The 15,029-nt window shown below is 45.3% G+C and overlaps 1 protein-coding gene across 5 annotated transcripts in view; it reads right to left on the bottom strand.

Moving 5' to 3' along the window:
• AMOT (angiomotin) overlaps positions 1-15,029 on the bottom strand; it is a 63,343-nt gene that overhangs the window by 38,226 nt on the left and 10,088 nt on the right. For 2 of the 5 annotated variants that reach the window (XM_044234640.1, XM_044234641.1), the window contains 2 exons: positions 7,412-8,345; positions 360-840 (listed from right to left, as the gene is read on the bottom strand). In XM_044234640.1, the coding sequence (XP_044090575.1) occupies positions 360-840; positions 7,412-8,283 (1,353 nt within the window). In that variant the 5' untranslated portion in view covers positions 8,284-8,345. Of the gene's footprint in view, positions 1-359; positions 841-4,441; positions 4,570-7,411; positions 8,346-10,312; positions 10,462-15,029 lie in introns of those variants that run through there. The other 3 variants (XM_044234639.1, XM_044234643.1, XM_044234642.1) reach the window with 3 other exon arrangements.

Raw genomic sequence — 15,029 nt, 5'->3', positions numbered from 1 at the left:
CAAGACAAAAGGTCTTTAGGCTGGCAGGACCCTCACCTACACAGGCATTGCCAGTGTTCTTGACCCTATGAAGAAGTTTCTCGGCCTTCTGGAAAACAATTACGTTTTCTTTAGGGCTATGGTATCTGGGAAAACTGTACCAATATGTTCTTTTCTCCCCCACACAAATGTAAAATGTGACTCCTCCTAGGAAGACAGGCAGAAGGCTTTTTTTCCAGTTTGGTCCATATCTAACCTTCAGATACAAGACTCCAGAAGACCCGAGTGCAAGTCACGCAGGCACCAGCGAGTGGAGACGTACATCTCTAGGCAACACGTGATTGAAAGAAGACTCTGCTAGCCCGAAACGGAGGCCTCACCTTCTGCAGCCTCGCCACCTTCTCGTAGCATCCTTCCAGCTCCTGCCGCAAGTTCCGGTTCTCATCTGACAGGATCTCAACCATCTGCTGGGCTCGGGAAACGATGGCAAATGGGTCTGCCGGCATCGGCTGGTAGGAAGCGGAGGACTGCTGAGCCCGAGGCATAGCTGAATAGGGCTCGGCCGCCTGCTGTTGGTGATGGTGGTGGTGTGGCTGCTGCTGCGGCTGGCTCAGGCTGGGCTGAGGGAGCCGGTAATGATCGCTCTGGTGAGCCGGGGTCGGGAGGAAATGCTGCTGAGGCCTAGGCAGGTGAGCTGAGTGCTCTCCTTGGTTTGGGACCAACGGGTGTTGGGCAGGAGACAATCTCGTGGCTGGCGGAGACTGCAGCAAGGACAAGGAACCCCCAGACGTGAGGGAAGAAGTAGGACTGTGAGGCCGTGAGCTCCGGGCCGACAGAGGTAATGAGATGTCCTGCGCCGGCCTGGAAAACACGGTTTACACGCTCAGGTTAAGCTTTCTCCCGTGGCACCCGGGGAGAAGGGCACGAGAAAGTGAGATGAGGAGGCTTCCGGGGCCCGCTCCCCGCCCCCAAGGAGACCTGCAAAACGAGGAGCAGGCAGGGTTAGACTCGGAAGTCTCTGCAAAGAGCTCCACAGCCCTGTCCAGGCCTGACCCGTGAGTGATCCCACGGAGGATGGAACCAGGTGACCTCCAGGGTCGCTTGGTGAAAATCTGAGTGACATACATGAGTCTTCCAGAAGGTAATTTTCACATCATTATTTTAAACAAAACCTCTGACATTCTGTATGTGGTCAGCGCATGTAAAGGGTCAAATTCAGAAAATGTGTTCCACTTGCCCACAAGGAAATGGCAAACCGCAGTCAAAATTAGTCCTCTTCTCGCTATTGGCAACTCTCTTTCATAATTCATATATTCACAGAAAATTACTTGAGGATGTGTAGGTCCTTATTATGTTAGAGACCAAATAATTATTGTTGATTACACTTAATAATTGAATAAGGTCTATTAGCAGTGATGATACCAAGAATTGGAGAGGATTTACAGGCAACACTGTCATACTATTTTTGATGACCTGACCACAAAATGTAAGTACTGGAAAAGCCTTCGAGAAATCATTTAATCCACTCTGTCACTGGACAAATGAGGAAATTGAAGTCCAAGAGAGAGGAAGCAATCTGTCAGATATTACAGAATGACTTATTGGTAGTACCAGGGTAGAACCCCTATGCCCAAATTCCACTTTTCTGCTCCTTCCACTACCATAATACATTGACTTCCACACAATGATATTCAGATCCCCAAGTGATTTCTTATAGAAAGTTCTAGAAAGAGAACTTCAGTACATTGTTTAGTGTGGCTCTCCCATTTTTGTACCTACTACTGGACTGTTAGCCATCAAGGGAAATAAGGACAGTATGTAAATGGATCACTTTCACCATCTCCACCAACAGCAAGAATATTTGGAAGTATACACTAAAGACGAAAAGCTTGTTCATCCCCCCAGCCCATGCCCAACTAACCTCATATACTCCCACATCCTGTGGATGCTTGTCCTACAGTTGATATTTCTCAATCCAGGGAAGACAGATGGCTAAGAGCATGGGATTTGGATCCCAATAGAATTGTGAGACCTTTTCTACTGCCTACTGGCTGTGTAACCTTGCTCATGTTACTTAATCTGCATGAGCCTGTTTTGTTCCTGAGGTCACCGATGAATTACAAAAATACTGGGCTCCTCTCATTTTTGAGCTCTACAGGAATTACAAAGAGTCCCTTATCTATCTTCCAGTAAGATAGGTTGACCCTGTTAGGGATTTTACTTATGGGATATTAATTTAACCTTTGCACCACATTGCACGGAATACATGGTGGAACTGGGACAAATCACTAGGAGCAATTAACTTTTAACTGGCATTCCAGAAGCTAAAGCACATCCCTCCCACATACATTTCAGTTATCATTATTGCTCACATATCTATCCCAACAAGAGATCCTCACTGTAAGGGCTTTTTTACGGCTGCAAAGTCATTTCAAACACTTGCTGATGGCTACCCAATAACCCAGATGCTTGCAAGAGCCCTCAAATCTTCTCAAGCCCTCAGTTCTGTATCTCAGTCCCAGGGATGCCGTACTACTATTATACTGTAGTACTGTATACTGTAGTAGTATTATACTGTAGTAGTACGATATTCTTACAATTCCATATACACAACACTATCAATAATTGCCGAATACTGAAGAGGGCACGCGACCTATTTGTGGACAGAAGAATTTACATGACTCCCATTATTACACCTGGAAAGTTGCTACTGTATATTACCTTTCTTTGGAAATGTTCAAAACACTTGTCCAATCAAAAGCCTAGGAGCTACTTATAAATTTATTTGGGGAAGTCTTTTTTTTTTTTTTTTTGAAAAGTTTATTTTTAAAATTTTTTTTTTTAAGATTTTATTTTATTTATTTGAGAGAGAGAGACAGTGAGAGAGAGCATGAGCGAGGAGAAGGTCAGAGGGAGAAGCAGACTCCCCATGGAGCTGGGAGCCTGATGTGGGACTCGATCCCGGGACTCCAGGATCACGCCCTGAGCCGGAGGCAGTCATTTAACCAACTGCGCCACCCAGGCGTCCCTATTTGGGGAAGTCTTAACCCATTTTCTGTACCGTGGATCTTCAGTTTCCTTAGGGGTCAAATGGACACTGTGCTCTTTCTCTTCTTTGAGTAAGAACTATTATAATTTTTATATATCCCTAGAGTTAAAATATTATGCTCTGGATTTGTTAAGGCTTTTGGATCTCTTGGGCAGAAGAGAGGAGCTTAAATTTCATATTCTCCAATCCAGCTCTGAAAATTAAAAGGGAAAATGGCCAAATTAATCTTCATCTTTGTTGTCAGGATTTGGAAATCCCTGGCCTGGGAGGTATTCTCTTTTAAAGACTGAATGCCCAGTTCTGAAATGCGCTTCCTCCCCTCAGCTCCTCTGGGCCCCATCAGCAGTCCAGCCTCTCTCTCAAACAGGCTGGCCACTGGCCTCCCTCCTGCCTGGAGGCTGATAGACCCTTCCATGCCCTGGACAGTACATGGCCTCCCAGGGGCCTCAGGAAGGAGGAGACCACAAGGTCTCCAGGAAGAGGTCTCTGGAGTCAGATAAGCCCAGGACAGCAGTGGCTCTGGCCATGACTCTGAGCTCTACTTAGAGATAACAGAGACAAGGTAGCTGCCCCTCTTCGGCTCCCCAGCCTGGGAACGAAAGCAGATTTCAGCGCACTATGATGTTGGGAAAACCAAGGCAGTCCGTCCCTGGCAGGTTTGCAAACATGAAGCAAGGCTTGGGCAGTCACAAAAGGAGAGAAAGCCCTCCAGCCAACCAGCTCCATCTGGGCCCCAGCATCCACCCACCACAAAAAAAGCAGGACTCTATTAACACTCCTGTGAGGTTCCCCCTGAGAGGAGGGGACTGAGGCATGGCAGGGATGAAGAAGAGGGTGGGGGGCGAATGTCAGAGGAAGCTAAAGTACATTCAAGATGAAATAATAAGAGTAATAGTAAGGACAGTAATAATCCAGGTGGCAGCTGGGTGAGTGGCGCGCTCCCCAAGTGCTTCAACGGCACAGCAGTGTGAATCGCTTCCCGCTGACATATTAACCAGGAACAACAAGTTGCCAGCAGACAATAGAATCACGTGATTCCCGTGGAGGCCCTGACCTGCCTCCGGGCCTTTCCCTCCCTACATCCAGCTCCTTCCCAAGACAACCTGGGTCCCTGGGACTGGGTGGAAAAGGGGAGGGCAAGGCCTAAACGCAGGGCAGAGAGCAAGGACCAAAATCAGCATCCTTCCCCAAAGCGGGGGAGGGAGGGACTCCCTCCGGAAGACGGCCTGTGAGGACACAAAGGGAAAGCAAAAGCCGGTCCATGGAGCTGACACAGCACCTTCCACCCTGCCACCTCACTGGGAGCCCCTGCCTTCCTCAGTCACACACACACCCCCCGCCCCCTCCCCACACCCCCACACCCCACACAATCCTGGCCCACACGTGTGCAAAGCCACACATGCACACTCTCACCAGAGCAGGTGCCACCAACAGCCTGGAACCCAATTTATTCTCCCCACAGAAACTGCCTTTCCCAGGCTCTGTGACCGTGAATCTGTGAATCCTGGAGAGGGCTGCAAATTCTTGACTGTTTCTCTTGCACAACCAGCTCAGCTCTGAACTACAGAGTTAGGTCACCCTTAGATTCCACTAAGAAAGGATTTCAAGAAACCTCAGATCTGGGCATGATTTCAACAACTGAAAGGAAGTGGCTGCTTTACAAACAGAAAGGTTTTAATTTTTAAAAGCAGTTGATAAATGTGTAAACCCCAGATGCAGAAAAGGCTCAGCACTTAGAAAGACAAAGCTTCAGAAATTTTTTTAATTCTTCAGATGGCTTGGCCTTGTTTCCCATCTGGAGTTCTGGGCATTCAGGATATTTATTTTTCAAGCGGGGAGGAGGGCACAGGGAAGATGAAGTAATAAAAAAAATTGTTTATAACATTTTGTTAATTCTAACAGCCAATCTCTAGCCTTTCACTGCACCTCTAAAAGCAAACAAAGGTTTTCTGAACAGCAATTTCTTCAAAGAGTTTGCTGTGCATTCTTGATCTGTAATTTATGGGTTAAGAACTAAGAATTTCATCGTCTAATTGATGTTAGCGGCAGTTACTTGGAAAGGTACTCACAAAGTGTCTAGCAAGTTGGTTCAAGGAAATAAAGGAGGAAAAATGTGTCACCACCTAAAAGCAGTCCATTTCTGGAAAGTGGTTCAACTACTTCCCCTTACCAGTAATTTGTCAATAGGTGCCACTCCCTCACCCCAGGTCCTAAAGAAATTTTATTGCCAGAATTTGTCTGATGCAGACCCAAACTTCACACAGAGCATCTTCTGATGAGGACCATTTTAAGTCTGATTATTCACCAAGCATATCAAGTACCCTGTTCCTCTCTTATAGAGGGGGAAAAAAAACTACAGAGCTAACCTGTGTATTAAAATTCTGCTCAAGAGAGGGGAATCAGCATGGGCTCTACTGCTTCTGGGGATAGGGAGAGAGCTCCATAGATAACATGGGAGGGAAGAGAAGCTACAAGTATCTTCCTGTGAAATATACGCAGCTAAATTTCTCTGGTGGCTTAATCAGTAAGGGAAGAAAAAAAAATCTCTTTGGGCTCCTTATTATTTATTTAGGCAGATCAAAGGGCTTTTCCATCTAGCTTCAAACACTGTGGGAGTCATTTCAAATCACAAACAATACTGGTGAATGAGTTCTGAAAATAGCTTTCCTCGGAAGGCGGGCCTTGCACTAAGCGGGGCTTTGGATTCTGCTCCACACCCCAGCCAACATACTCCCCCTCCCACAAGGCAACAGACGTCAGCCCATCCACATAAGGGACAGAGTCCCACAGACTCTTCCATGCTGAAGGGAAGAGCAAAACAAAAATCCCCAGCTTCATTGACATTTTGCTGGCTTGGATGGGTTTCCACTAAGCTAAGCAGTCCAACTGACCAACCCCTCCCTGGGTCTTCCGTTTCACTGGGCAGATGGGAATCGGGTTCTTGCTCTCATTTAAACGGGAAGGGCCCTGTCTGTTACCCCATATCCTGTTCTAAGACACTTATCAGAACTTAGGCTCCTGCCCTTTGAGAGCTGTACAGAAGGGGTTGAAAAAGGTTAGGATATCAACCTGGATTAAGAAGAAAAACGTCCTAAACTGGCCAAGTTATGGGTGGAGCCCAAAGTGAATTGCTTCTGGCTATAAAACAGGACCTGGAGGGGGGAAAAAAAAAACGAAGTACCAGGAAATGCCAGGTGCATTCTCTTACCTTCACCCTAGTTGACCCCCTGACTGCCTTCTCTCCTGAGTCACCCAATGAACTTCAAGCCAAGCGGCTCTTTCCCAAGTAAGTGAGGAGATAGGAGGTGAAGAGTTAGACATCAAAGAGATCACAGGCCTAACCTGGGAAAGGGCCCCCCTAGGTGCAGGGACTTCAAACCTCGCGGTCATCCATAATTGCCCATGGTGACAGGGCAGGAATGCCAAGCAAAACTGCCATCATTGTTGGCCATGGTCAAAACCTCCCCCCTGCCCCATATGCTGAACTGCTACCAATCAGAGACATGGCCCAAACAGTAACAAAAGAAACAACAAACAGAATCATGGCATCCTAAGGTCCACTCGGCACAGCGATGGGGGCACAATGGGCCTCTGAATAATGCAAACGTACATTTAGGAATAACTGGACAATATGAAACCGTCCTCCTGAATTAATGACACGTGGTAAAGAAATCATGGGAATATGATTCTTTCTGCATTTTTGGCAACTGACTAAAAGTTCTATGTGACATGATGTCGCATAGATGTCACAAAAACGTGACAGGCAACTAACAAACGCTCTAAGGAATAAAGATGAAACAGTCCCAAGTTCATGAACTGCAAGGACATCAAAGGCAAGTAACATCTGAACCTGCACATATCCAGTTCCCCCCACAGTACTATCTAGGTGTTTGTTTCGTGTCCAAAAGAATCATAGGAATTCTGCAGAAAGATTCGTTCCTAAAAGGAAGTGATGAGAGTACTATGGAAGGGAATAACTGAAAGCGATAGGTTATTCCAGATTGAAGTCCAATATAATTTGCTTCTACTCCTCCAGGAAGGTCTTAACAACTCAGAAGAAGAGCCAACACTGACCCTTCCTTCACAATCCCGGGAGACAGGACAGCATGTAGCTGTAGAAATCAAGACTTGCGCTCCTGTTCATCCATTAGGCAGTTGGGGCCATGCTCAACCTATAAGGTCAAGAGAATGTTAATACAGCACTAATTATGGCTGAAGAGGCTAGAAATCCAGGTTGGCAGGAAATTTACTAAGCCAGGGGCCAGCCATGCATTGCAGAGTTTGTTATACCAAACACCTGCCCATTCCTTCCCTTCAGATTCCCAACACACAGCAGAAGCTGGGTGGGGATGCCAGGAAATGACAGAAAGGGAACTCTCTTACCTGGCTGCTCCATACTCAGGGGGATGCTGATACCTCATCAGTTGCCCCTCTGTTCTCCCTGGCTGGTTCAGACGATGCTCACTATAGAAGTGCCCTGGCTCTTGGGGCTTGCACACTACAGATTGGGGTGGCATGCCCTTGAAGGGATACTCTGGTGGGGGACCTCGGTGTTCCATGCCCTTCAGGCTATGCTGGCTGGGAGGTGGCCCCTGGGCCTTGTAGAATTCACTGGAACTTGTGGGAGTCTTGTAGAGGTCACTGGGTTGTGGTGGGGAGAGGGGAGCGCTGGTAACAGGTGGATGGGCCTTAACTCCACTGGTGGCCAGTGACATCTGCATTAGTCGTTCACTCAAGGAGCGGACATGTCCTTGCTTAAGGTCTCTGAGTCCTTCATCCTGGTGCATCTTCCCAGGATTGAGTCGCTGAACTGATGGGCGTCCCTCGGTCCTCATCTTCTGGTTGGTGACTCCAGTGACATAGAAGGCAGCTCCAACACTGGCATGCTGTTGGCCCCGAAAGTACTGGGACTGGACCTTGGCTTCTTCATAGGTTGGGAGTTCTTCATTATTCTGCATTCTAGGGGAAAGCTGCTTCTCCATGATGATGTTTTCTGTCTGGATTTCCTGCCCCTGGGGTTCTTGTCGAGCAGCATGAGCCACAAGCTGTTGGTGGTGATCTTGGGGACTCAACACATCATTCTGAGGGCCTGGGTTCCCACTGCTACTGGGGAAAGGAGGGCCATTCCCTGTGGCTTGCTGGTGTATGGCAAGCAGGTTGCGATTCTCATTAGGATTGCCATAGCGAAGCTGCTCTTGTAGCAGACGCTGCAACACTGTGGTTCCTCCACTTGGCTGTTCTTCAGAATTTCTCATCTCTATTGCTTGTGGTGCCTTGTGAAGAGAGAGAGAAATTGGGCACCTGGGCTGCCCTTGACCTGGGAAGGGGAAACAGGAAGCTTAACACCCAGTTGATGGATAAATCATTTCTTCTAAAGGGGAAGAAAATGGTATTTGGGGGTGAGGATTCCACTCCAGAGACAAAGGAGAGAATTGAACTTAGAAGTAATAGGTTAATTGTTTGGTGACTCCTGGTTCTAGCATTGATATGACGAGGAACATGGGGACGTAAGACCTCACTGTTTCCTCTTTTGCTTTTAGCATGGGTTAAATATACAATCTTGACTTGACTTCTAAGAGAACTGGGGAGACCTGGAGCAGTCAGGTAGGGTGACCAGAGAGGGCAATTTTCCTAGGTCCTTACTCAGAAAGTTCACCTCTCTGTGTTCTATTTAAATGAAAAATCCAACTCTTAAGGCCATGACACCGGGGGCAGGCCAGTAGGGAGAATTTACCCCACAGGCAGGATCTGTGAAGCAGGTCATCATGTGAAGGGAGCTACAAAATGCCAAATAATCACTAAAATAAATAAGAGGTGAAGAGAGCTTGGCTTGCACTTAGTGGAAATGATCCCCACTTGATGCAAATCATTTTCTCTGATCTCATAAAACTCTGAAAGATAGCCTTTTTAAAAAAAAAATCCTTTTTGTATTGTCCATTTTGGATTCTCTTTGGCTTAATAAGAGAAGGGCTTGAGATAACTGCTACTGACAAAGTTTCTCTTTCGGCCATCCAGGAATAATCATTGAGTTTTGGGGTTTTCTTTGTGAGGATTTTTGCTGTTGTTCTTGGCTAGGAGGAACTTAAATGGAAAGCCCTCTTTCATTTGAAGTGTGCCTCTGACAGCATTTAGAAATTGAAAAATTAAAAGGTCACCCTTCTAGAAAGGGTCTGATTACCATATCCCTCCCCCTCCACCACCGCCACCACCACCACTAATTCTTCTTAAGGAAGAAATATGGGTTGAGTGAAACCGGTGTCGGTGGTAAGACAACTCAAGATTCAAATTCTAACCATGATAGTGGATTTACAGGGTAACCTAAGCAACTGATTTCTATTTTCTTGTCTTCGACTTTCCCGCCTGAGAAATTAGCCGTAGATGACCCCTCTCTCCTTCTCTTTCTCTCTGCATGGTATCGGACACACAAATTCATCATAAAATCATAAAATCTTTGGACAGAATCTGTCATGTGAAGTATTGCAATTCAGTATTCACGTTCAGTAATAAAAATTTTACTCTAAGGATCTTAAGCGGTGTTGGAGCATGGGCATAATGTCACAGAAAAAGTCACAATAAAGGTCAACCTAGCCAGCCTCGGGTTCTTAGATGAGAATTCTGGAATCCTGGCTCCCAGGCTCTGATTTCTATGATAGTAAACAGCCTCCAATCTCTGGAAACATGACCCCTTTCCTTTAGTTGTGCAGGGAATGGCCAGAAGATGTGTATGGTAGATAGCAAAAGGTCATCTTCTCTTCTTTTTTGCACTTCTTGCATGATTACTTCTACCTGGTCTCAAATTGTTCTAGGGACAAGTTGACCCCACAGTTAACCTTCCAAAGGCCCTTTTTAAATCCCATTCATCATATTCTCTGAAGAAGGGTGCACCAAAGGGCCTTGCCCTTTCCCTCCCTCCCCGTGACCATCTGGGACTCCTGTATTTAAACTGTCAGACTGGGGTTTTCTGATAGGCTGACAAGCATAACGTGTAAATGTCTTTTGGTGCCTTTAAACTGGGAAGATGACTACCAAGCTAACCTTCCTCTCTCAAGAAAATGGGAATGGGAGCCTGTATGGTTGAATCACAATCACTTGCAAACCCATCCTACAAGGCAGGGAAAGAAACCCTGACACTGAGCGGCCCAGGACCCTGAAAGTACACCACCCCCTCCCAGTCCACACCCGCCCCACCCTGCACACGCACAGGCTCACACACACGCAGAGGAGCACACAAAGACACGTGTGTGCACTCACACACACAAACTCACACACACGAATGATCCATACCTATTTCTGCTTTCTTTTAGGCTTAAAGCCTTGATCAGGATAGGGAATTCTTGCTTATGAGCAGCTCCAGAAACCGCAACGGCAGATTCCCTCTCCCCTAACACTCAGGTTCAGGGTAAGCGCCGCCAAGAGTCCAACCACTGGTCACTCTGAAATGTTCAGGAGGGGGAGGGAGGGAGAAATAAAAACGTCGTTTCTATTTTGCCACCAATGGCCAACAGTTCACCAAACCAGTCTTTCCAAGGGAATGACTTCACCTCCCGTGTGTTTGCCTTTTACGTGAGTGGCAGAATCCATTTCCATTAGGACAATAAGAAACCTCACTACCAGCAGCTGTGTTCAGGAGGTCACCCAGTTTCCAGAGGATGGAAACGTTCAGGTCTGGGACCGGAAAAGATTGCTCTGTTCTAGCCTCGCAGCCCCCAAATGCTGCTGCTTCCACTCTGAGTTGAAATGGGGGATGATGACAAAAGACATAACCCACGTCACTTGTAAGGTGCGACCTTGAAACTGCCACCAGTAGCAGGACACATGAGTCAGGCTCACTCCCCACATCTTGAGAGGGAAAGCCAGGATCAGAAGACAGGTTTTAGGTTAAAAAAAGGCGGGGGGGATGCTCCATAAAGCTCCCGATTTCAGTGCCACACCTCAGATGGACAGAGGGAAACCAAAACTTCTTTTCCACCAAGTCATTTAAGTATTTATTGCATGCTGGCTATTCCAGCTGTTCGTCAGCCTTGTGCTAGGCACAAAGAAGGATACAAAAGACACACAACATCTGGTTCCTGCCCTCACAGAGCTTACAATCTAATTGCGGGTCCATTTATTCTTACTGGAGAAGCAAAGGCGGTTGTTCTTCTCAACACACAGCAGCAACTCTTCTCTCTGAGGACAAGATGCCTCCCTCCACTTGCTTTCTCAGCATTTCTACAGCCCGGCCCAGGGCATCTCCCCAGAAGTAAACTCCTAGACTCACACGGTAAGAGGTTAGATGCAAACACCTGCCAGGTATGGATCTGCGATCATCTTCCTTTCTAATTACTGTGCTGGCCCTCTGACAAGCCCAGTAGGGCCAAGAAAAAATGGTTATGAAACCGAGGAATTTGTGTTTAGGTGAGATGCACATGATCCACACTCCTATTTTCTGTCCCAGACTCACCATGACTCACTCATGTCACTTAAAAGAAAGGCTTTAATCCACATCAGAGATGCCATTTGAAGAGCAAGGCAATGCAAAGGAAGCCCACAGCGTCTCTGTATTTTGGGAGCCTGTCCAAAACATCCAAGTTAAAAAAAAAATCCACAAAACCACACAGTGATTAATTTAACGTTATTTCCTTGCAATGATGCCAAAAATAAAGTGAAGAGATACGGAGTGAGCAAACACGGAAATTTGTCTTTCAAACTTGTTTTGGCCCAACATATAATCTCAATCAAAAGGAAAATCATCTCCAATCTGCAAGGTAATTATTTTAGGGTGTCTTCCCTAATTTCAAAGCAGAGGAACAACTTAAGTTGGAATCAAAGCTGGACTATTAACAGAGTGTGGTAAATAACCACCGTGCTTCTATTGTGTGATTCTGAACAAAACAGTTGTCTTTTCTTTTTCCCAACCAAAACATGCAGAAAACAGCCTTAGGCCTTTAAACTTGAGCCCCTGGCGAGAAAGCACCATACAACTATTTTCCAGGACAATTTCCATTCTTCATGCCGATTTTGACTGCCTTGTTCCTCATACCTAGCTTCTCACAAAGAAAACTTTCCTTGCCCCAAATCTTACTCTCTTCCCTTAATTTTGTCCCCTCTTGTCCATATCCTTTTCAAAACCCAAATCACTTTATGTCAACTGAGCACAGATTGTCCCTCCCCACCACCCCAGGGCCCTGTCCTTTTTCATTTCTGTCTAAAAGAGGAAAAGAAATCAGCCTTAGAAAAAAACTTGGCTGATTCCTCTCCAGTATACTGATTTTTTTTTTTCTTCAAGAACTTATGTTTGTCTACATGTTAAGAGTCACATAAGAAGGAAAACACTACTCCATTTATTTATTAGAGAAAGGAAGGGAAAAGATGCCTTGTCTCATGCCAAGAAGTAAAATAGTATGAACTCCACAACCTTCAGTCTGCTTTAATCAGCTTTAATCCCGCCACTGCCAGGGTTCTGACGTCATCGTCAATCGATAAAATAACCTCGTTTCCCCTGGACAAACAGATGGTCTCCGAGGGCATTTGATATGGGAAGAAAGGCTTTTCAATGGTTCTCTCTTTAAAAATACATTTTGAATCTATATAGTCATCTCTTCTGTAACAACAACAGGGCAGCAAGGCCAATCTCAATTCTTACTATACCTGCAATCATTGGCCTCTCCCAGTATACCTCAATTAAACCCAGTTCTGGTTAAACCAAATCACATGAGTGAGAGCCCGGATGTTTCTCATGCTACGTCCCAGAAAAATCAGTGTTACAAGCTGGCCAGGATAGACCAAATTCCTGCCCTTTGAATAAATGTGAAATATGCCTGGAAGACCTTCTTTTTATCCCTTCTGCCTCCTCTTCCTAATCTTCCCTCAACCCTCACTCTGCCAACCAAGATGAAGAACCTAAGTCTAGGAAACCTGTTTCTCTGATAAATCTCCATCAACTTGTTCCCTACAATTACTTTGAGCTAAATGGAAAGGAGCCAGCTCAAAGTTTCCCCTATGTCTACATATCTACGTGCATATCTATTTGTGCAGAAAACACACATGCACGCGTGCACACAAAGCCTCCCACAGAAAGAGGCAAAACAGCCTTCCGAATTGTCTCACATCCTCTCGGGTTGGTCCAGGTTTTGGCCTGAAGTGTCCTAGAGAACACCTCGCTTGACAGTCTTCCCACCCAGGATGCTAAATCACTTCCTCCGGAAGGTAAGAAATAATAATCCCTTTGCAGGTTATCTCTAACCTTTCAATGTGTGACAGGCAAACAGTATAATGTCTATGGTTAAGGGCCTGGGCCTAGATTCACACTGTTTAAGTTCAAATCCTGGATCTATGGCTTATTAGCTGGCCTCATACATTTCTTTTGATCTCCTTAAATCTCATTTCATCATATTCAAGATAGGGATAACAGTGCTCATACCTCACAGTGTTGTTATAAAGATTAAGGGAGGTAATTCATGTAAAGTGCTAAGCACAGAGCCTGGCACAAAGTAAAGGCTCAATAAAATCTATTACTATTATTATTTCAAAGTGGCCTTTTTTTCCAGAAGACTATAGCAATTTTATGAATTAAAGTTTTCTTTAAAACCTTTACTTGCAACTCAGTCTTTGTGCAAGGGCTCTCAGATCAGTGAAGGTCAGAACTCAAAAGACTCTAAGGAGACCATCTAGTGGTCCAAAGCCCTCTTTCTGTATATGAAGGTGCCAGAGCTTAACAATGGTCAGAGCCTGGGCCAGAATGCAGGTTTTATGACTCCCAGGGCAACAGTCCTTCCACTATAACATATTATCTAGCATATTAGTTTGTACACAGAAGATGCCTAATAAACATTTACTGAATTGAATTGACTCTGGTTTTAAGAGACTATAAACCTGGCTCAAAGCTACCATGTTCCAATTCCACCAGAAGCCAAATGTTAACAGCAGGAGGAAAAATTCAGAGTTGAGAGAGAGAGATGTGTGTAGCTAGAAGCATGGCAGAAGGACCTTGCAAAATCTTCCTTCTTTAGGCCAAGATTTGTAGGTGGGTCAGAGAGTAACATGAACCTCCACTGATCAATGTCTCCAGGCCTCCGTTCTTGGTCTCGCCAACATCAGACCAACTTGGAACTTGCCCTTACGTAAGTCCAGCACTAAGAAAAGGCTTTGAGTTGGTCCTGCCTCTTTGCTTCGAGCCCTACCGCTATCTAGATTATGTTGGAAGATTATTTTAAGAACCACAGCAAGGCCTTGGCATTTCCAAATCATACTGACAGTGTCAGGTATCTGTTTCTGAGATGTTTAACTCAAAGGTGCAGCCAACTGGATCCCAGTTTTACCTTTCTGTACTCTAAAGCAATTAACTTGAACATGTTAACAGGCAACCGAGGTGATTAACCCTGAAGTGTACATGAGCAATGGCGTATTGAGTAACAAGAAGAATCCTGTTGCCACCACACCACCTCCCTCCACACACACCCGTTTCAAGGGAGGAAGAGGCCCGTCATGACATCCCATGTTTCCTTACTTCAGAAAAACGATACGCAGTCCGTGACATCAGACTGAGCATAAACTGAGACAAGTTCAGGAATATACCTAGAAGCTGCCTGCTTTACCATTTTCCTATCTTTGATGCTACACTACTCACTTTTATTTTTGTTCCTATTTTTATAAGTAATATAAACACAACATGCAAATATTTATAATGAAGAGGAAAAAGAAATTGCCCAAGGTCCCAGCACCTCAACCTAAACGTTGTTACCGGTACAGATTATTTCTTTTATTCCTCTGTGTATTTGTGTTTTTACAAAGTCATGGTATATTGACATATATATAATGTCGGATCCTACATCTCACTTTCTCATAAGCACTTTCTCCATGGTATAGACAGACTGTGGTGTAGACTTCATAAAAACATCCCAATGACTGTGTAATAGTCTGTGACAGGAGTGTATCAAGATTCACTTACCCATTCTCTACCTATTAAGACATTTAAATTGCTTTCAATTTTGTGCTAGTCTAAATAATGTTACGAAAACAT

This window comes from Neovison vison, chromosome X (assembly GCF_020171115.1).
Source record: "Neovison vison isolate M4711 chromosome X, ASM_NN_V1, whole genome shotgun sequence".
Taxonomy (NCBI): Eukaryota; Metazoa; Chordata; class Mammalia; order Carnivora; family Mustelidae; genus Neogale; species Neogale vison.
Note: the sequence above shows the minus strand (reverse complement) of the source record. Positions and strands in the feature narration are given on the sequence as shown.